The following is a 23,203-nucleotide window of genomic DNA, read 5'->3' on the forward strand; positions in this document are numbered from 1 at the left end:
TACAAAATATGAAAATATATGTAATAGAAAAAGATTATTGTACCTGAATTCTATCTCTCTGTACATTTCAGAGTATGATTCTAGAGATATTTTTTGCCAGATATATTCTTTTTATATAGTGAACGCTAGAATAAAATTGACAACATGAAAGGCAAAATTTTATGTTAATTGAATAAAGTGCCTACAAAGACACCAACACAACCTATGTGGTTTCTGTCTATGAGTGGTCTGGTATTTCAGTGGAATTTTATATGGCACCTTCCATAAACACCAAGACCCAACAGCGTATCACTTGCCTCCAGATATTTATTCTGTCAATACTTTTCTCACAATGGCAGTTCCTTGCTATCTATTTTTCTTCCTCACTAATGCTTTTTAAACTCTAGGAGGGAAGAACCCCGTCTTCCTCAACTTCACCCAATAAATAAATCTGCAGGACCCCTAAAATAGAAGTTAAATAGTTGTGCCTTTTGAGAGAACAAGGTGAGCAGACAAGAAAACCAATCTTTTTCTCATAACTGAATCTTTGTTAAATATGGTCAATCTTCTATAAACATAATTTAAAAAACACAAAAACATAGCCAAGTTCGAAAAAAATTCCGAAAGCAATCATGACATCTTTTAACTATACCTGGTCATCCAGTGGCAACTCACAGAAGGCAGGAATATATTTAGCCCATTCCACCAAGACGAGGAGCTGTTGCTTCATGGACTCACAGACATCACCGATACTTGCAATCTTCTTAACGTTTATGTCAGTGCTTGAGCCGGGGCTGGAGACTGAGATCTAGCATGAAGATCACATTAATTTACCATTTAAAATAATAATGAGCAGTATTTTTCTTTTTTCTATGACTGCAACAAGTACACAGCTTTGAATTGGGCACTCTCATTGCCACAGTATCTTGAGATACACAGAACATTTTAAAATTGAGACAAACATACCTCTCAGTACGAGCTAAATTGTAAATATTCACTGCACAGTACTATGTTCTGGGAGCAGTAACTTTTTTACTGGCAAAACCATAAAATAAGTTACTCAACTTCCAGGATTTTCCTAATTCAAAATGACCACGCAAAAAGATATGCCATAGTCACATGAAACATGCTCTGTGATTTTATTTTTACGGAAAAAAAAAAAAAAAATGTTTCCAGTGGATACAGTTTACCAAACAGGAAAAACGATTTAGAAGAGAAGCCAGAACTAGCAATGTTGCTTCATGACACGGAAGCCCACCAAAGTAAAATTAAGAAACCAACTTTTGACTCAGCAACATTGAGAAGCTTAACCTGTATTGAAAAAATTTTTCAATTATATATAATTCTGAACTATATAAAATATAAGTGGTTTTAAGATGTTTTTCTGCTAAAATTGCTTTCTAAAAGTTCTTATAAACTTAATTTTTGAACATATATGTGTGTGTGTGTGTGTGCATGCGTGTGTCTATCTATGTGTATGTCTATTTCTTCACAGCCTCCTAAGCCATTCTGCAAACGCTCTATAGGATCATTAAGTAATCAAGGATTGATGATAATGGAGATGTTAGGCTCATCATACCACCCTCATGCTATCAAAAATGAAAGTAGTTGCACTGACTCATTATAGAACCTGATTAATAGTTAGCTATTTCATAATATTTTATAATAGAAAAATATCATTAACTTTTCTCATGGGGCAATGCTAAAATAAACTGTCTTCAAAAGGTTTTCTTATTTGATCCTTTTTTTTTTTTTACACTGACCAGTTTATCATAAAAAGTACAATTCAGGAAAAACCAAATGGAAAAGATGCATTGAACAAGGTAGGTAGGTAGGGGTGTGGAGTGGTGGAGAGCTTCCATGCCCTCTGCAGGGAAATCACTTTTCCAAAATGTTGATGTGTTCACCAACCTGTTTGTTGTTCAAGAGTTTTTATAACCCAGTCTTCAGCCCCCTTTCTTCACAGATAGCCAGTGGGTGGGGTTGAAATTTCCAATCCTTGAATCCCAATTTGGTCCTTCTGGGACCCACCCTATGTCACCTCATTAGCATAAACTCTGAAGAGGTCTGTTGGAGATTTTATGACTAACAAAAGGCTCTCTTATCACTCAGGAAATTGCAAGGATTTTAGGTCTTTTTTTTTTTTTTTTTTTAAGTAGGTTCCACGCCCAGCATGGAGCCCAACATGGGCCTTGAGTTCACAGTCCTGAGATTATGACCTGAACTGAGATCAAGAGTCAGATGTTCAACCACCAGAGCCACCCAGGCGCCCTTTTTCATTTGATTCTTAAATGATTTATTTTTATGTATATAACTAATGACAAATAATTTTAAACTTTGGAACTGATATTCTCATTCTAGAAATTCAAAATAATAAACTCCTTCTCCATTGGTTTCTGGATTCTGGCTCTTCCCTTAAATACTTGTTTCCAAAACGGATGCCAAGGTGAATTCTTTAGTTCAGAAACCATTTTCAAAAGAAGGAAGCCCTGAGGATAAGTCTCAACCAAGCTTCCCAAAAGTCACAGTAACTGATTTTACAGACGTAATCAGTAAAGTAAGCTCCTGCCCGCAGAGGATTGTGCTACGCATTCAGTATTATAAACCAACCTTGTAAACAAACTTTCATTTAACAACATTAGACTGAAATACATTGCATTTTTCTGTTTAAAAATAGGAAGTTGTCCAGGAAGAGTTAAAATTAAGTCAACATTTCACCTAATATTTTCAAAGTAAAACTGTAGTTCATTTTAGAAGTGAGCTCATTTAAATGAACTTAGATTATTTTTGAATTATGCCTAAATAGACATTTGATTCTGTTGGACAGGACTGGATGCTGGAGTGCCACAGGTACCTGGCGAGACCGAATTTCTGCTTGAGTCAGTGTGTTAATGGAGGGGATGTTGCTGCCATCAAAGGTGCTTCTTCTGGTGCTGATTCTATCCCGTTCGTTTTGCACAGCTAGGAGAGAAAAATCACAGTATTCATTGGTCAGTTCTTTTCACTACATGTCAGGAAATACAGTTTTAAATTTAAAAATAATAGTATAAAAAGAAAGAAGGGCTTAAGGGGCAGAGGGGAAACCATGGTATGACTGAGGCTATTTTTTATTGTGCACCACTTCTAAAAAGAAGGCCAAGCCTGTCATTAGATCTCATAAAATATTCCCTTTGAAACTTCGTGATCGTAGGCGTGTCGGAAAGCACTGGGTCAATCAGCTCAACCATGCAGTATCTGTGATAGGATGGTTTTTCCATTCTCTCAACGTTAATAAAACTGTCAGATAAGTAGAGGAAGAGTATCGCCTGTGAGATTGACGAAGGTAAAGAGCATATCCACCACCAGAAGATACGAATCACAGATTTTGAAATTTCCATTTTTTTTTTCTCAAACACTAGGAGAAATGGAAAATGAATTTTATTTAGGAACGGTGATTTTAAGCTTGCAATCTCATGATCTCTTATGAAACAATGTGCTTGGGACAGTTAACAAACAATAATAAAGCAAAAGTTGCGGGAAGGGGTGTCTTCTGAGGAGACTAAGGTTTGAACATCAGCATTTTGGAAGGGTGAAGGCATCTTAAGTATCATATAAAAAGCTTCTAGGAGAGAGCTAGATCTACTTGTTTCAGAAAGGAAAGGGAAAGTAATATGTGTTTCTGAATTCCTTATTGAAAACTAGAGTTTATTTAATTAATTAATTTATTTATTTATTTATTTTTAATTAAAGTTTTCTTTTTTTTTTAAGATTTTATTTATTTGACAGAGAGAGATCACAAGTAGGCAGAGAGGCAGGCAGAGAGAGAGGGGGGAAGCAGGCTCCCTTGCCAAGCAGAGAGCCCGATGCGGGGCTCGATCCCAGGACCCTGAGATCATGACCTGGGCCGAAGGCAGAGGCTTAACCCACTGAGCCACCCAGGCGCCCCTAATTTATTTATTTTTTAAACATTTTATTTATTTAGTTGACAGAGAGAGAGCAGAAGTAGGGGGTGTAGCAAGCAGAGGCAGAGGGAGAGGAAGAAGGAGGCTCCTTGCTGAGGGGAAACCCAATGTGGGGCTTGATCCCAGGACCCTGGATCATGACCTGAGCTTAAAGCAGACGTTTAACTGACTAAGCCACCCAGGATCCCTGAAAACTACATTTTAAATATAAGGAAGAGTGAGAGAGGGAGTATTACCTTGTATATTTGTCATATAAAGAATAATATAAGTCAAATATCAATGTTAGACTTACTTATTTTTTAAAGATTTATTTATTTATTTTAAGAGAGAGAGTGAGTGAGTGTAGAAGTGGGAAGGGCAGAGGGAGAAAAAGAATCTCAAGGAGACACCATGTTTTGGTTCTGACATGGAACCAAAACTCAGAGTCCAATGCTAAACTGACTGAGCCATCCAGGTGCCTCTCAACGTTAGGTTTTAAAACTTAGGAGGTAAATATATCTTCAGTTAACCAAAAAGAATGAAAACAAGGCCTATAGCCCCTAAATTACTTAGATCAATGCTCTACCCTGTTCTGCTGGAGAGAGAAGATATAAAACTATTAGAATTTTTAATTAAATTATTCTTTTATTAAAGAGATGCACCAATTTCTATGCCAAAAGCTACTATCTACCCCATACTTACTATTAGCCATGAAGTCATTAATTTGGAAGAGAAAATACTGGACTTTGCTTTTAAGAGTGAGTAGTGTTGAAGCTGGGAATGAATCATTAATATTTTATCTTAAAATCATATTTACTGGTAGCTTACTCTTTTTTCCCCACAGAAATGGTCATTGATTTTCAGCCTAAACTGACTCATATGGAAATGCATATGTGGAGATAAAAAATTAAAATGTAATATGCTTTAGTGAATTTCATTTACATGATCAATCCTCAGAAACATACCAAAAGATATTGTGAACATTTGTAATCTTAGTGCTATCATTTTTAAAAAAATATTTTGCTTGTTTATTTGACAGAAAGAGATCACAAGTAGGCAGAGAGGCAGGCAGAGAGAGAGAGAGAGGGAGGGAGAAGCAGGCTCCCCGCTGAGCAAAGAGCCCGACGCAGGGCTTGATTCGAGGACCCTGAGATCCTGATCTGAGCTGAAGGCAGAGGCTTAACCCACTGAGCCAGCCAGGCACCCCACTGCTATAATTTTTGCAATAAAACCATGTTTATATAGGATTCTATCCAACTAACCTTGGTATTATGTTATTACTGCAAACAAGAGAAATATATCTTCAAAAGTTACTTCCTAATCTATTTAGAAAAAACTAATGCATTATTCTATGAATGGGAGGAGACATAATTTAACTATTTTTGAAAGTAATTTTCTTTCAAAACCTGTGAATTTTTAAAGGAAATAGAGGATTGTGACTTCCTTATACTTATGTAGGAGTAGTGCTGTGGTTCAAATAGAAATAGATGAAATTGATCAACAAAGTATGTAATAAATCCTAAAAACTATTAAATATTGCCATTAGAAATAAGTCATTTTATAATGACAAAGTGCTTCTCCTTTAATTTTGTAAACTTTATTTTGCCTTCTTTTGGAGACTAGTACTCCAAATGAAACCAATGGAATTTAGGTCTCTTTAAAATACTGTGACAAAGAAAAAACTAGCTATGTTCAAGGTAAGTTTGATATACTTTACATTTCTGTAGTATTTAACTTGATTTTTTTTTTATGGTTTGTGAAATAGTTCTGAAAAATATTTCTTGGTATGTAATAGGCATAAGCATGTGAACTGATAGGCATAAAATACTTCAGTGGTTATCTCCTGCCAAATGTCTACATGTGTTCAACAGATTTGTTTCCAAATTAACCACAGTTAGAATGTAGGATAATATAATCAGATTATTTACTACGTTTGAAATGAAATTAAGAAACAGAGTATGTAGTCCACTGTCTCTGTTCCTCAATGGAATGTAAGCTCCCTGAAAGGAAGGACTCTTTTTTCTGTTATGTTCACCACTGAAGCCTTAGCATCTGCAACAGTTTTTAGAAAGAAGTGCTCAATAAATATTTGCTAAATAAATAAATCAATGAATAAAAAGTTAATATTCAATCAATGCTTATGAGATAAAGATATTCAATTATTATTGACATAAATATGTGTTTAAAAATGATGTTTATAATTTCAACCTATTAATAGATTTTGCCATTTCTCTTTTGAACAGGGTATCGGGGTATTATTTAGATAATACTTTTCTTTCCAGGTATAACACAGTAGCAGAGGTACTAGTGTCTGGAATCAGACAATCATCAAAGACTGGGTGTCATAGTCCTTGGGTAAATTCTTAAACTTGAAGAAAATCAGAATTCATTTGAAAAAGTTATGTGAGTGTCCTTGGGTAAATTCTTAAACTTGAAGAAAATCAGAATTCATTTGAAAAAGTTATGTGAATGCATGAGGATGTATGTGTATAACAATTTCCACCAAAAATTATCATTATTATACTATATATTATTACCTTCTTTTTTCATTCCTGCTCTGAAACACTTTCTTAATCGACAATATCTGCATTGATTCCTTTTGTCCTTGTCAACAACACATTGCCGACTGAACCTATAATATCAAAGATATATTAGTTTGCAGAAAACTGTTTCTGAAACAAAAACAAACACACACAGATAAACAGATAAACAGGCCTTGCGTATAATATGGTCAAATTTGGCCCAACAGGAAGAATGTGTAAGAACAGTTACCTGCAACTTTTCCAGTCTATGGTCAGCATGTATGTGGAAATCAAGCCTCACTTCTCATACAGTCTTTATAATAAAATAAAACTGAATGATATTTGACTTTCCACCAGTATACACACTATACATTATCACTTCTATCCTGAGTTGGGAAAGCCAAACCTAGTTTAAAAATCCTTGGCATGTGAATTCTATTTGCTTATTGTTAAATGATTTCAGTATAATGGAGAATATATCAGAACTTCATTCCTCTGCACTTTCATGCTTTTCTCTTTTAAATATCCTTCTATTAATTTTAAATGTGCCTCAAATGCAACTGAAATTTACTCTAACTGCCAAATTACATATCCAGAGGTGGGTGAAAACAACACTTAAAGTATGGTCTCTGCATAATTAGGTACTATCTCACAGCCACTAAAATGACTATAATCGGAAAAAAAAAAGAAAACAGACAATAACAAGTGTCAATGAGGACATGGAAAAACTGGAACCCTCATACACAGCTTTTGTAATATAAAATGATGCAGCTGCTTGGCCAAAAGTTTGGCAGTTTTTAAAGAAAAGTTAGATGTTAGAGTTAGCATATGACCCAGCAATTCCACTCCTAGGTATATACACAAAAGAAATGAAAACATATGTTCGCACAGAAATATGCACACAAATGTCCAAATCGCCATTATTCCTAACAGCCAAAATAAAGGGACAACCCAAAAACCCATCAGCTGATGAACAGATAGATAAAATATGGTGCACCTACGCAATGGATATTATTGTCTGTCAATGAATGGGAATGGAGTACTGATACATGCTACAACATGGGTGACCCCTGAAAACACATTCGAAATGAAAGAAGTCAGGCATACCTGAGAGATACTGCTGTTTTGGTTTCAGGCCACCACAATAAAGCTAGTATCATAATTAGGTGAGTCAAATGAAATTTCTTGGTTTCCCAGTGTATATTAAAGTTATGTTTACACTATACCATAATCTACAAAGTGTGCAACAGCATAGTCTAAAATACCAGTGTAATACCTTAATTAAAAATATTTTATTGCTAAAAACTGCCAACCATTATCTGAATGAATGTTCCACAAGTTGTAACCACTGATCACAGATCATCATAACAAATATAATAATAATAACGAAAAAGTTTGAAATATTGCAAAAATTACCCAACTGTGACTCACAGACACAAAGTGAGCAAATACTGATTGGAAAATGGCACCAAAACACTTGCTCAACACAGGGTTGCCACAAATCTTCAATTTGTCAAAAAAAAAAAAAAAAAAAAAAGCAATGTCTGTGAAGTGCAGTAAAGTGAGGTGTGTTTGTAATTTAATTTATTTCAAACGTCCTGAAGAAACAATCTATAGAAACAGAAAGTGCATTAATCATTGCCTGTCATTGGAGGGGAGGGAGATAAGGGAAACAGGGAGCAACAGCTTAAGGGCAGGAGGTCTCTTTACAGGGTGATGAAAATGTTTTAAGTGGGTTGTAGTGATGGTTGCACAACTCTGTGAACATACTCAAAAACTGGATTAAACACTTAAAAATATTAAAATGTATGGTCTCTGGAATTAAATGTGAGCTTGATTTCCAGTCCACCATTCACTCCTGATGGAACACGTGAGGATGTTATTTAACATTCCCAAATTAATTTACAGCTGTCAAATTGGAAGGACTTTCAGCAAAAAGTTGTGTGCATATAGGGTAAATATAAATCATAGACTTTGGAGCAAATATCAATTATATAGTAAAATAATAATATTTCTTCCAAATTGCATCATAAAATTATCCACATCCATATTTATTGGTATGTTACTGATTATTTGTAATAATATCAATATCATTGATATTGTATCATAGTACATTGATGATACAATGATTGATACAATGTACACTGTATCAGTATTACAAATATCAATTTGTAATAACTGGTATATTACTGATTATTAATGATGGGAATAAAATAACCTACTGGTGATCTACAAAAGAAGATTGTTCTTCTAAAAATGATGGGAAGCCTCTTTGAACTGACTGAATATAAAATCTACTATAAAAGAACTGAGCTGGAAGAGAGGTATTTTTAGGATGAGGAAAAAGAATTGTTCACTTGGGAATTCATGGCTTCAGGAGAAGGAATCTGATTACCAATAAATAAAAGAGGAAAATACACCCAACTAACAATGCAAAAACTGAATAAACATATTGAGCACCATCTGTGTACAAGATCCTGGTGTAGGGATTAAACAAAGGAATATGACCTGTCTTCTCCATTCGAGGAAACTATAATCTAACAGAGTACACATACAAGTTTATAAACAGCCATAATAAAAAAAGATGATGTGAGAAATATTGAAATAACAATTTAAAGTGGTTTAGAGGGAAAGCCCAACTTCAGTGGGACAGAAGAGCTAAAATAGAAATAAAATTTGTACATCTGAGGAAATGGATAAATTTGAGACCAGCAAAATCTGAGCTTAAAAAAACCTTTACATTCCTACACCTTCATTATTATAATAAGTATTTTCCAAATGGAAAATCACAGCACTTTTTTAATACCAAAATATGTAAAGAAGGCTAAGTTGGCAGCAATACTCATGATGAGAAGGTGTGAGTCGTCAAACTGTACATGTGGTGGGAATATTTTTTAATTCCAAAAGTTGTACGGGAACACTCCTTTCTCACTTTTCTCATACAGTAAGGGAAGAAATCTTGAAAGCCAATGGTACCAATATTTTCTGATTCTTAAAAGTCTTTGTTGGATTTAGTTGTTTGGATCACACTATTTTTCATATATATGTATTTCATCTTTAACAGAACATATGATTCAAAATATATTGTTTACATGTTATTTTGTGCTTATTTTCACTGTTAATTTTGTAAATTTTGTAGAAGCACTGAATATTTAATGTAATCATAGAGAAAATGCTTTTAATGAGGGAAATCTACTTGGTTTATTTTTTTATATCTAGAGCTTTAATGTACATAAAAGCAAGACTCATGTAAATATATTTTTTGTTTATCAAGAAGATTTTAAAGTGGATGATTTACTTTTTTTTTTTTTTTAACCAACTTTAAGCCCTCCTAGAAAAATTACTAGAGAACATTAGTTAGGTATTTGGAGAGTTATACATTAGCTTTTTCCAGACCCTAGAAATCAAATGGCATCATATTGTGAGGGAGATTAACTTTTTCCCAAATGTCCAGCTTGTTCATAAAATAACACAGCAATTCTATGCATGCTACTCATCAGTAGAGCAAACATTGATATTTTTCTGTTAGCATCAGTCATTTTTTTTAATAGTCCTTATTTCATACAGATGTAATCTACATTCCAGAACTGTCATTCTGAAGATTCAAGGTGGAGTATCTAATCCTAACTTGTACTACAATGTTCACTAGATATTTTTTTAAGCTTACTAGAAATATGTGACATATACAATAGAGTTAAATATATTTTGGACAAAACATTGAATTCAATGGCAAAATTGTGGCATGAGAAATACACTTAAAATTTTAAGACTGAAAATTTAAGCTCATTTACTGACTTTGACAAGCTACCAAAATCATCCACACTTTTATAATTGTGTTTGAAAGACTCGGGAGGTAGAGATGTTAAAAAGAAAATCAAGATGCAGAAAAACACACAGATCGTGAAACCATTTAAATACAGATTTAAATATGTCCACTGGTATATGAACATGTGGTAAAACAATAAAGGAACAAAAGAGAAGACAAACACCACATTTCAGACAGTAGCTACTTCTGGGAGGGAGGACAGAAAGAGAAACCGATAGAGGAGGTGTGTTCACTAAAGGCTTCGACTATATTGGTCTAGGTTGGATGATAAGTATGTGGGGTTTTTTTATATGTTTTATAAGTCTAAAACGTTTCATAAAAAAGAACCACCTGTAGGAATGCATCCTGCATACACACCCATATACCCATACATTTTTTTTTCTTTATTTATTTATTTGACAGACAGAGATTACAACTAGGCAGAGAGACAGTCAGAGAGAGGAGGAAGCAGGCTCCCTGCTGACCAGAGAGCCCGATGTGGGGCTCGACCCCAAGACCCTGGGATCATGACTTGAGCCGAAGGCAGAGGCTTTAACCCACTGAGCCACCCAGGCCCCCCCCACATACCCATACTTTAAACACAGCTTACAGATTTTTTTCCCATACAGACTTTGTTTGTATGAAAATTCTGATTTCTTAAAAGATTTTATTTATTTATTTATTTATTTATTTATTTATTTATTAGAGAGAGAGAGAGCGAGTGAGGGAAGGGGGAGAGGGAGAGGAACAAGCAGACTTCAGGCTGGGTGGGGAGCTGGACTCTGGACGTGATCTCAAGACCCCGGGATCACGACCTGAGCTGAAATTAAGAGTCAGATGCTCACCCACTAAGCCACACGGGTGCTCCAAAAGCCCTGATTTTATCCCTTACTTCTTGCCCGCCATTTTGAAATGCCTCTAAAGATAACTTTCTCAAAAGGAGCATCTCAAGTACCTGCAGGAATAAACATGACTCTTGCGTATGCTGCGTCTGAAGAAGCCCTTACACCCATCACAGCTTGATGCTCCGTAATGCTTTCCCGTCGCTCGGTCCCCACATATGGCACATAGGCAGTTAACACCATTGTCTGTGGTATTCATACTTGTTGTCTCTGGAGCAGAGCTATCTGTTAAAGAAAAAGCAGAGTAGCCTTCAAGTTAATACCAAGTATTTCTTATTTATATTACCCTACTAATTATTCACAGGCTCAAAACAGTCCATTTCCTTGACCTCTTGGAGCACACTAGTGCTCTCCTTTTAACCACTGGCCACTTCTGCCAGTCTCCATTCCAGTCGTCCCTCACATATTTCTGAAGATTAAACTTTGGGACGCTATAGGTCTAAGTCCCCACAAATATACTCTTTCCTAGGGAAAACCCATTTGGTCCCATGATGTCAAATATCATGTGTATGAGAGAAAAATCCCCAGATTTTCTCTCTAGCCCTGATGTCTTCCATGGGTATCAGTTTGAAATGCCCAAATACCTTTTTAACTACTTCACTTTAAAGTTTAATAGGAGGGGCACCTGGGTGGCTCAGAGGGTTAAGCCTCTGCCTTCGGCTCAGGTCATGGTCCCAGGGTCCTGGGATCGAGCCCCATATTGGTCTCTCTGCTCAGCAGGGAGCCTGCTTCTCCCTCGCTCTCTGCCTGCCTCTGCCTACTTGTGATCTCTGTCTGTCAAATAAATAAATAAATAAATAAATAATCTTTAAAAAAAAAAAAAGTTTAATAGGAATTGCAAATTAATGTATCAAAACACAACTCTTCTCTTTTTCCCCTCAAATTTGTTCTTCCTTCAGTCTTCCCTATGTCAGTCAGTCAATGGTTCCATACAGTACCTTGGGCCAATAACCCGGTGGTCTTCATTGGATTCTCCCCATCATTGTTCATATCCAATCTAATACTAAGTCCATATTTGAAATACATATTGAATTCACAACTTTTCACCCTTTTACCATGGTCACCCTTACCCAATCAACTATAATCTTTCCCCTACATTACTGCAATAGCCTCTTATCTAATTTTTCTGTTTCCACCCTTGCTCCCCTACTGTTTATTACCCCAAAGTGCTCTTGGAACAAGAAATTCACATCATATTAGTCTTCTGTCCCTAACCCTCAGAAACAGAATAAAGCCTACGCATCTCAGACTTGCTGTAAAGCCTTGTGTGTTAAAGCCCCCTCCCACCTCTCTGACTCCATTACTTGGTACAACTTTCCATCCTGTTCACTGTTCAACAATGTCGCCTTTTTAACTTCCTTAGAGTTGGCAGTTTCCATCTCTGAATCTTTACATTTGCTGCTCTTGCCTCGAAGGTAAGTTCTTCCTCAAGGATGTCTTTGAACTGGTGATCTGATTTCTGCTCCAGTCTCTCACTGTCTATGAAATATTCTCTGAACACACATCTAAGAGTCATCCCTCATCTGCCCTCCAAGTAGAATCTAGAACCCTGATTATTTTTTAAATAACTACTTCATTTTTAAAAATAATGTACTAGTCTGTTCATTTACCACCCCCTCTTTACATACAGTATATAAACCTCATGATGTTAGAGAACTTGGATCTGTCTAAATTCTAACAGAACAACTCATCGTATCTTGAATATAACAAAAGATAAAATTAAAGTCTGTCATGTGTCAATTAAATTCTGTGAAAACACATATATTCTGCTTACTAATACTTCTGAGTAGACAGACATTACCATATATAATTTCGTCAAGAAAAACCTTAATGAGAATATGTTTAAGGGTTAATCATGTGATGTTATAGAGTTTAACGTGAAGAATTTTTCTTTTTGGTAACATAAACAAAATTGGTTTAGAAATACGACAGAAGTGTTAGGATTGATTGTTCCAGATTTATGGAAACAGGAAAAAAATTCAGCTCTTGCTTCCAGTTTAATATCATACTTACATATTGTTAACAACATTATTACAAAACAAGTTAGACAACACAGAAGTTAGCTGTGTTACATATTTATGCTAAATCTGTCCTTATTTAGTAATATACAGTCTTTTAAAAAATCATGACTCTCTGGAGCCAAATATACTATTAAATATCTTTAATCAAATCTAAACCTAAGGAATAAAAATAGTGATTTCCTAAGATTTGCACTAAGGGTTTCTTTTAATTCTCTTTGTGCTAAAATTTCAGAATTTATCTTCTAAGGATTAAAAAAATCTTCCCACTAATAAACTGTTGCTTATTATAAATATAATGAGATCAGCAGTTGTAAAACTGAGGAGCATAGCAGAATGTTGCCCTATCCTGAGTAGAAGATATATTCTCAATCCCGAACTATACTACACACACACACACACACACACACACACACACACACACACACACGTTTTTCAAAGTATACATAATTACTAGATTTGAGGTGATCTGACAATTATAAGTAATCTTGGACAAGACTTTTACTTGGGAAAAACCTAAATACAAAGTCAACAATAAACTATATTATATAAAGACATGAACTCTAAACAATCCATGCCTTATTTGAAGTTAAAAAGTTACAGTGGATAAATACCAAGAGATTTGTGAGGCTAAACATTAGCTTGTCAAGTAGTAAGGTTATAATATACGCCTTTATTTCCTTTCATACTGGGTTCAGTGCAAAAACTTATAGTAATTTTAAATGAAGTTTCTCATCAACAGCCATTGAGAACTGAAACGACAGGAGGAGGCAACCAGTAAAGGCCTCCAGCGTTCTGTATGTCATTTTAAGTACCGCATGGAAAATGTACTTCACAGCCAGTCTGCCAATGTTACTTACTACTGTGATTTACAGTAAATAAAGTAACTTCTGAAACTGTTCTTTTTACCTTAACTGGCCTATGACAGAATTCTGATGTCACTTTGTTACGCGAAACTAGACTTTTAAAAAGACTCAACATAAATGAGCCATAACAATATTAACTTAAATTTTGTGAGGAAATACAAAAACTCAGATACATAGTCTTAAAATCCAAGTCGTGAATTCTTCAGCAAGGAGATACAGAGCTACCACCTGGGAAGCTCAGTTTTTACCCCTCCCATTATACCTGCTTTCCTTTATGTCTACAAGTAGATGAGAACTCACCATTTGAATTATACAGAATCTGCATAGTTTCAAACTCCAAAGTTGTGTAAGTTGGGTCCAATACTTCACTGTAATTTGCCATCTCCATGTCCAGTATCGGTTCTGATACCCTCATCATTGACTTAGAAACACATACAAGTGCCACCACAGGCCAGCGTGTGTGATGGCTGCTGGGCTTTCAATCTGTGAGTGATAATCCAAAGTTAACTGTTACTGTTAACAGTGACTTACGTGGGAGGAGCTGTAAAACTGTAAACTCCTCTGCAGGCCATATTCTGTTCATTTCTTTCTCTTTTATGGCATACGAAAGCAATTCCTTGTGATAATCTTGGAATGCTTCATATCACCTTATCTGAAGTGCTTAGTGGACGAATATGATTTCCTAAATTGATTCCCAGTAGACAATAAATGATGTCATTAAGTAGTTAAAAATAGAAAAGAGAATCTCTCGGGTTTCAAGTATCTGTAACATGATTTATGCCATGCAAGGGGCTGAAATCACATACCAAATGTTCTAAAAAATGGGATTTTACTGTTATAAATCTGATGCCAAGACTATAAGTCAACACTTAACATAAGCACTTAACGATTTCAATTTTTCTTACTGTACAATAGAGCTAACTTTGTTTATGTTGGGGTAAAACATCTGTAATTTGAAATGACAAGGATTTGTGATATATTACAGTAGTAGCCTGGACATAACCCTAATATGGCTGGACATATTCTCCTTAACTATTTACTTATGAATCTGTATCCCTTGAATGTTTGTAAACTTTCCAAGGACACCACTACTATAGTTGCTAGCACGTTGCAGGCATTCTATAAAAATAGCTACATGAATAAGTTTTCATTTCTTTTGACTTCTGATGCTTACTACATTCTAGGCACTGAACTGAAACAGAATTATCCCTAACATGTGTGGACCTATCCATTCCCATCATCAACCTCTAATACCTAGCATCTATATAGTACAGTACACCTTTTACACACACACGTGACAAGGGACATTTAGAATTTGGGGAACACTTAGAAGATAGGATTCAATGATTATATTTTACTTCTGAGAATACGTTTATTGATTTTATCTTCCAAGAAAGAATTTCAGCCACGTTTACATTATAAAGTCAGAATCTCATTTCCTATGTTTGTTAAAAACTATGGCAAAGTAATATTTCTTATTCAACTTCTTAATACCATAAACCTTGTGAATATTGCATGTTAGAAAATTATTACATTTTTCATCTAGGAAGCCCAGCCTCTTAAAATATATTCAAAACCATGTGAAGAATTTGTGAAGGAAATAGCGGAGTCATTTTAGCAATCAGATTCACTAAACAATGATCACTGAATAGTTCACTTGCCTTCATATTCTGTAGCACTCATAATTGTGAGGATCGTATCTGAGGGATACATTTTAGGGACTGATTCTCTTTAGTGAAAGCTAACTGTATTTATTCAGTTTTTGGAGAGGTGGACAGCAAGAGAATCCCATGGTTTTCATTTGCATGAATTAGTTCTCACTTGTGAAGAAGTAACACAGACATGTTTCCTGTGTGAACCAAAGCAGTGAATTGTGCATAGCTCAGTCTTTCTCATCTATGTGGAAACTAAACAAGGCTGAGGAATATCACCCATAAAGGTGTCCCAAAAGAAGGAAAAGAAGAAAAGAGAAAGGTAGAGAGTCATTCATTTACAGAACTCAAAACACTAAGAGAAATGTGGATATAGCTCAGGAGAACAGTGCTGTCATAGTTTATTGTTCTACTCCATCCTGTACCTCCAGGGAGGGGGTGGGGCATCACTATCGGACCAGGGCATTTTCCCTGAAGGAGGAAGGAGCTGCATTTCATCCCAGCACATATCCTCAAGCAGTCACTAGCAATTAATCAGAGCTGGCTTTCAAGATGAAACCTGTTTCCCATCCATGTTATTGTAAATTATTTTTTTCATTTTATAGAGTAAAAACTTGAGAATTTCCAGAAGATACAGCAGATCCAGATAGCAGGCATGTCACCTCAAGTGGGTAGTTTTGTCTTCCTAATAATACTCAGATGTGGAAACACCCACAGCATCCAGTCAGGCTCAGTCCAGTGAAGAGAAAACTCTTTACGTTCTATATTCTTGAATAAATTACAAAGTACAGTAGAAGACTTCTTGTCTTAAGTGCTAGGATTGGTAATTCACTGAACTCATTCAGCAAATAAAATAATTAGAACAGAAAATTGTGAAAATGGTGTATCCGTTCTTAATAGAGTATTCGGCTTAAATGGGTAAAGTGCTGCTGTTTTGTTGGCTAACCAAGACTTCTTATTCGAGTAAGTACTCACTGCTTGTGATTTCTTAGTAAATTTTTTGTTTGTATAAATCTCATATACTGCCTTTGATGTCTAGTTTTATTTTTTAATGGAGGAAAAAGTCAAAGCTATCAGTAAAACCTAAATGCAGAAGCCTTTTAAAATTTTATACTTTTAAAAAATACTTTATATATTTTAATCCACTTGCTTTTATCCACTTCCAAAGTATCCACTAGGTTTTTGTTGGGGGAAAAAAATCTCTTTTAACACTCAGGCTTCAGCAAATTATGCAATGTTTAACTAAATGGTGATGAAATAAGAAGAGCAAATGACATAACCATGCTACATAACAAATACAATTGACCTTTGATAACTATATACAGTTGGTCAGATGGTCAGGGGACACTGCAACACTTTTCCCAATAGCCAAGATGGAAAAAATATAAATGTCCACAAATGGATGGGCAGAGAAAGTGTCCATTCAATGAAATACTATTCAGCCTTAAAAAGGAATAAATTATTGATACATACTATACCATAGATAAACCTTCAAAACATTATGCTAAATAAAATAAGCCAGTCACAGAAAAAGATACTACATGATTACACCAATATGAGAAATCTATAGTCAAACTCACAGATTCAATGAGAAGAATTGTGGTTGCCAGGGGCCAGGAGGATGGAGAGATGGGGAGTGACTAATCAAAAAGTATAAAATTTCAGTTAAGCAAGAGGAGTAAGCTATAGATAATCATACAGCACTCTGTCAATAATATTATACTGTAACTTAAAAATTTGTTAAAAGAGTAGGTTTCATATTAAATGTTCTTACTAAATTAAAATAAAATAGAATGATGATGAAAATCATGGGAAAATGATCAACCCTATCAGTAATCAGAAAAAAATGTAAAATAGAATAGTTAATGCTATTAAACAAAAAAAGGTGCCTACTACTTAAGGAAGTTAACCTACTCTGAAAACTAATGAGTATATTCCACAAAAGGAAGTTCAAAACCTGAGTTAACTCAGGGAGTTGGCTAAAGGGAGATTAGAGTTTTTCTTGTATTGATTTTAACATGAGATAACCTGCTAATCACTTTCGTATATGACCAATCCCTCTTCTCTACTTCCAAAATTAATTAGGCTAAATTGAGAATATTTTTATTTGCTTAAAAAAAAAAGTAGGAAAAGGACAACAAGATGGATGTGAAAGAAAAGAAAAAAAAAAGGAAAAGAAGAAAATGTCACAGAGAAAAAATTTTAGTCATGGTTACTTTTAGATTTTTAATTATGCATCATAATCTTAGCAAGTATTGCATTCTTTAGTATTTTTTGTGTTTTTTATGCTATAGTGATTGTGGAATATTCATAATTTAGGATATGTGATTTTTGGAAACGTGCATAGCATAATTGAACAAAATAAAATTATATAATTTAATTGTATAAACCTTAGCTACATAAAACATTTATGGTATTTGTTTGCATATTTTCACATTAAAATTCAGCTATTTTCAGGAAAAATACAGATGGACACCACACAGGGAGTCTTTCATGATTGCTTTACCAAGTACTTCTTATGGGTAAAATTCATTAAGGCTACATTAGATTAAAAGCTTAAGTAGTTATTAAGAGAACTATATTAATTTTATGCCTAGGTGATAGAGAAATAATTATCCTTAAATAAATGGGACTTACTAAACCTTACATTCAGCATAAATTTATGAGTACTTTTAAGCTTATTTCTAAAGGTTTAATTGGGAAAAACAGCAAAAATTCATGCTAATTCCTAAGACAGTAATTTATAGTAAGTAGTATATATTTGCTAAAGTAGAAATATATTAACTTAATCTAGATCCAAAAATATAGTATATATGATAAACTATGACCTACTGAAAATCTCCCTTAACAGAGGTCACTGTAGTATACGTTCTGTAAGCTGAGCAAAATGTTGCTGTTCTTTAGTGTTATCATGGTTTGTGGACCAAGATGTACCTTCTTAGCCCCAGTTTAGGGCAGTTCACTCCAGAGAGAAAAACACTATTAGTTGTAGATAAAAGGTCAATATTAAAAAGCATAACTAATATTCCTGAAAAATGTTTCTCTCAGAGCAATAGTTTTCTAAACCAACATGTGAAATATTTATTTAAATTTCTTTAGAGCAACATAAGATGAAAACTATATGGTGTTTAAAGAAGACAAGAACTCAGTTCACTATTGACTATCCAAGATAATAGCAGAAACATTTCTATCTTACCTGTAAGACTATTAAGTCTGTTAAATTGTTCTATATTTCATATTTAATTTAATCATTCCTTCACAGCATGTTTTAAAATAGGAAACAGGCTAATAAAAATCAAGGTTATTTTCATAAAAGAATTTTCATAAAAAGGATTTTTATTTTTATCAACAAGTTTTCTATTTTAAATTATGGAAAATAATTTTCACAAAAATAATCTGGAATGTTAATATCAATATTAAAACATTTCATTTTAAAGTTAGAGTTAATAAACTTTTTCCTGTAATCTGATTTCTTTGAGGTTTTCATTATCAAAAATACCATATTAACCCCAAAGCACATTAGTAGTTTCTCTTGTTTCCATATTCTACCTTTTCAAGTATGAAGATTAAATAAATGTGATCCCTAAAAGTTAGATGAAGAAGAAAAACTATCCACATCAATGGATAGTTTTCAATGTAAGGAAACCATTAAGTGGAGAATTAAGCATTCATTTAAAGCAAAGCTACCTTTCACTTTTCAAAAATCACTTCATTAAAAAAAAGCATTATTTTCCTTGCTGCCACTGTCTTGACCTAACCATCATTCCTTTTGAAATAGAAATTTTGTCTCTTCTCACAGTTTAATGAGGGAAAGAAGCATATTAAAAAATTAAAACAAACAAAAATAGACATTTTAATCTTCAAAGCAAGTTGCTATTACTGACGTGCAAAGAAAGAAGTTTGGCACTGTCTGTAATGATGGGATTCTATTTTCAAAGAGCTTTATAAATCCTTTCTTAAAGTCCAGATTATATAGCATTTTTATATAAACCAAAACAATTCTCCTTGTATTTTTTTTCTTTCTTCTTTTTCTGATGATCATGCAATGATCAGAATGACCACATGACTTGCCTAATCAGTCATTCCCAAATAACTCCCATCACTACTAAAAAGTGCTATTTTATAGTAAAATCTAAGTACACTGCACAGAGATAAACAGCACCTTATGAAATAGCTGAATTTGTTTAAAAATGTTACTATTCTTTATAATATGCATGACTGTCTCAAATATTCATATAATTTCCTATTTTCTCATTAAAAAATCAGATTATTTAAAAGCAGTTATATAAATAAATGTAAAGCCCAAAACTAAAGAGGAGTAGAGACTGTATTAGCATGAAATCAGTTACTGTTAGGATAGACCAAGGGGGACTGCACAGCCCACACATAAATGTAACCAAGAAAACATTCTGAGGAACGGGAGAAGTGATAGGAGAAATCTGCATATATTAAACCTGCCTTCAAGGTCAGTTGCCTTGTGATTCAAAACAGACTCTCCTTTTTAGGAGATAAGGAGCTGATTAGTACTAAATTATTAACTGGAATATAGATTATACTGGTAAGGAAAATAAAAAAAGTCTGGATATAAGGGACGTTAGGATTCGACAGTCACTTATTTCTGCATTGCCTTTTTACAATGGGTATTACCATTGTTGCCACTGCAAACTCAGCGAAGTTAGTCAGAATATTCAAGATTGTGGTGGCACTCTGATACCAAAGTTGCTGCATTATGCAAAATGAAGAGAAGGAAGTTGTCAGTTTGGGTCAGTACCTATTTCAAGTATGTTCTGAAGAGGTATAATATTTAATAAAAATAGCAGCAGTTTTACTATGCTGAGTGCAGTTAGATTTGAACATTTTGAACAAATGTACTATGACTGTAAATTTAGTATCTGGGAGCCCAACCTATCCATCCAGATATCCATCCATCCATCCATCCATCCACCCATCTATCCATCCACCCCTACCTATATAAATACATAAGTTACTGTTTTTTTTCATTCAAAAAATGTAGTAACACACCATACACACATAAATAAATGCTCAACATTCCTCTTTAAAGCTTTTTTATATACACAGGAAGAACAACATATTAACGTGACTTCTTTTTTTTTAAGATTTTTTTTTTATTTATTTGACAGAGATCACAAGTAGGCAGAGAGGCAGGCAGAGAGAGAGAGAGGGAAGCAGGCTCCCTGCTGAGCAGAGAGCCCGCTTTGGGGCTCGATCCCAGGACCCTGAGATCATGACTTGAGCCGAAGGCAGAGGCTTTAACCCACTGAGCCACCGTGGCACCCAGGTGCCTTAACGTGACATTTAATTTAGAGAAAACTAAATACTATTTGCCTCTCCATTTAATAAAGGTAGTTATATGACTGACTTAATTGAAATGTTAAATTTACTTCACCTCCTTTTAGATAGATTTCTTTTTGAAAAAAGCAACTTTTTTTTGAAAATACCATAATGAAGTGTTCCTTTTGGAATAAAAACACAGGACCAAATTAAAATGATATTAACAGGTAAGCTCGTGGCTTTTGGCAAAGTATTATTTCAAAATTAAAGTAACAGGCTATTATCACTCTCAAGTAAGTAATTTGTAATTGTTTAATGTTTACCTTATACATTAGGCCAGTGATTCAGAAATTTTGCTGCATTTTAGAATCATCTGGAAAAGTTTTAAAGACCACAAGGCCGAAGTTGCATCATATGCTAATTAAATCAGAACATAGGATGGAGTCAGGTATCAGAGTTGTTTTTTTTCTTAGTAATTTATTTATTTATTTGATATATATATAGAGAGAGAGATCACAGGTAGGCAGAGAGAGAGGAAGGGAAGCAGGCTCCCCGATAAACAGAGAGCCCGATGCGGGCTCGATCCCAGGACCCTGGGATCATGACCTGAGCCGAAGGCAGAGGCTTTAACCAACCCACCGAGCCACCCAGGTGCCCCAGGTACCAGAGTTTTAAAAGATTTGTAGGTGATTCCAATGGGCAAGAAAATCTAGAAACCACTGCTTTCAGCTGTAAGTTACTCTTTATTCACTATTCATTCAAGTTATTCTTTATTCATTATTGTATCTCTAGGGCCTAGAATAGTGTCTGCCACATGGTAAACACTCCCCAAATACTTACTGAATGTATTAACAAAATACATATGTGAATAATTAACTTTGAGACAGGAGAGCATTTATATTGAACATGTAAGTACATTTTGTATGCCAAGCACTTTTCTAGTCACTGAGTATTTTTACATGAACAAAGAAAATCCCTGCCCTCATGAAACTTACAATCACATAATAATAATAATAACAACAGCAGCAGCAGCAACAATAATAATAATTATATCTTTATAAAGAGATAAATAATGAAAACCACTTTCCACTGGATCCACAAAGCTGGACTGAAAAATGTAAATCTGTTTACCTGGTTTGCAGGTAAACAGAAAGAGGTATAAACCCTCCTATTCACTGATTCCTCAGTGACTGTCTTATCTTACACAGTTGTGTTCTCTTAGGAATTTCAGAGGAACAATACTGCAATAACTGAATTGGCAAATAGAACCTCTGCTCCTAGGAGAAATAGAGGGTTAAGTACCTGTGAGCCTCTGATCAGATTTTTATCAACCAATTTGCAACCTTGCTTTATGTGGGTTTAAGACCCCTCATATTCATTAACCTTGAACTTGCAGCCAACAGCATTATTAACTCATGCCTGAACGAAGCTTATCTAAAATATATTTTTCAGAGTTCTTGCAATCAGGGATACGAGACAGTACTTTAGTACTACACTTAGGGGTCATTTTAAATAGCAAAATCACCAAACAGAACAAAACAAACCAAAATACCACACACACAAAGGAGAAAAACATGGCATTAAATATGTTGCGAAAAGGACACTTATTGGTATGAGAGCGGAGAGAAGAAGGCAGAGCATTGCCTTGCATGATCTCAACTGGGCACATGCTTACTGAGCAACTCAAAGTTTTCACCAGTCAGCAGATCCAAGAATGACTGCAAATGGACCTTGAGTATTGATTTTGAGGTTAGAAATATACAGTAGTAAGTAAGCATATTTGCAATTACGGAACCTGCAAATAATGAAGATCCACTATACATACATATATGTGTTATTGAGATTTTCAATATGCAATAAAAAGAAAGATATTCATTGGCTGTGTAACATATTAATTATACATTGAAACAAAGAAAATTTCCTGAGAATTACAAAGTCCTTTGTAGTCTTTCAAATATATATATATATATATAGAGAGAGAGAGAGAGAGAGAGAGAGAGTTCTTAAATTAAATTTTAAAAAAGCTATATGACTATGTTTCTGTTATAAGTATTTGGGCTTAAATGTAAAGAAACAATTGGTATGTATTAATAAATCCTTTCCCTTTTAGGTTTGTCCATTATTGTTGATATAATCTCTTAATGTTTGTTATTTGATACAAGAAACCAAATAATAACCTTTCAATTCTAGGACCCTAAAAGTAAAAAACCTAATTCTAAATCTTTAGTTAAAAAAAAAAAAATCAGC

The 23,203-nt window shown here is 34.4% G+C and overlaps 1 protein-coding gene across 2 annotated transcripts in view; it reads right to left on the reverse strand.

Annotated features, from left to right (window-relative positions):
- The window catches only part of HNF4G (hepatocyte nuclear factor 4 gamma), a 121,681-nt gene that overhangs the window by 11,747 nt on the left and 86,731 nt on the right, over positions 1-23,203 (reverse strand). Inside the window, exons 1-5 of one of the 2 annotated variants that reach the window (XM_032869164.1) lie at positions 14,313-14,487; positions 11,182-11,353; positions 6,437-6,531; positions 2,834-2,940; positions 632-787 (exon numbers count right to left, since the gene is read on the reverse strand). In XM_032869164.1, the coding sequence (XP_032725055.1) occupies positions 632-787; positions 2,834-2,940; positions 6,437-6,531; positions 11,182-11,353; positions 14,313-14,430 (648 nt within the window). In that variant the 5' untranslated portion in view covers positions 14,431-14,487. Of the gene's footprint in view, positions 1-631; positions 788-2,833; positions 2,941-6,436; positions 6,532-11,181; positions 11,354-14,312; positions 14,488-23,203 lie in introns of those variants that run through there. The other variant, XM_032869166.1, reaches the window with a different exon arrangement.

This window comes from Lontra canadensis, unplaced genomic scaffold (genome assembly GCF_010015895.1).
Source record: "Lontra canadensis isolate GAN:19392208 unplaced genomic scaffold, GSC_riverotter_1.0 scaffold37, whole genome shotgun sequence".
Taxonomy (NCBI): domain Eukaryota; kingdom Metazoa; phylum Chordata; class Mammalia; order Carnivora; family Mustelidae; genus Lontra; species Lontra canadensis.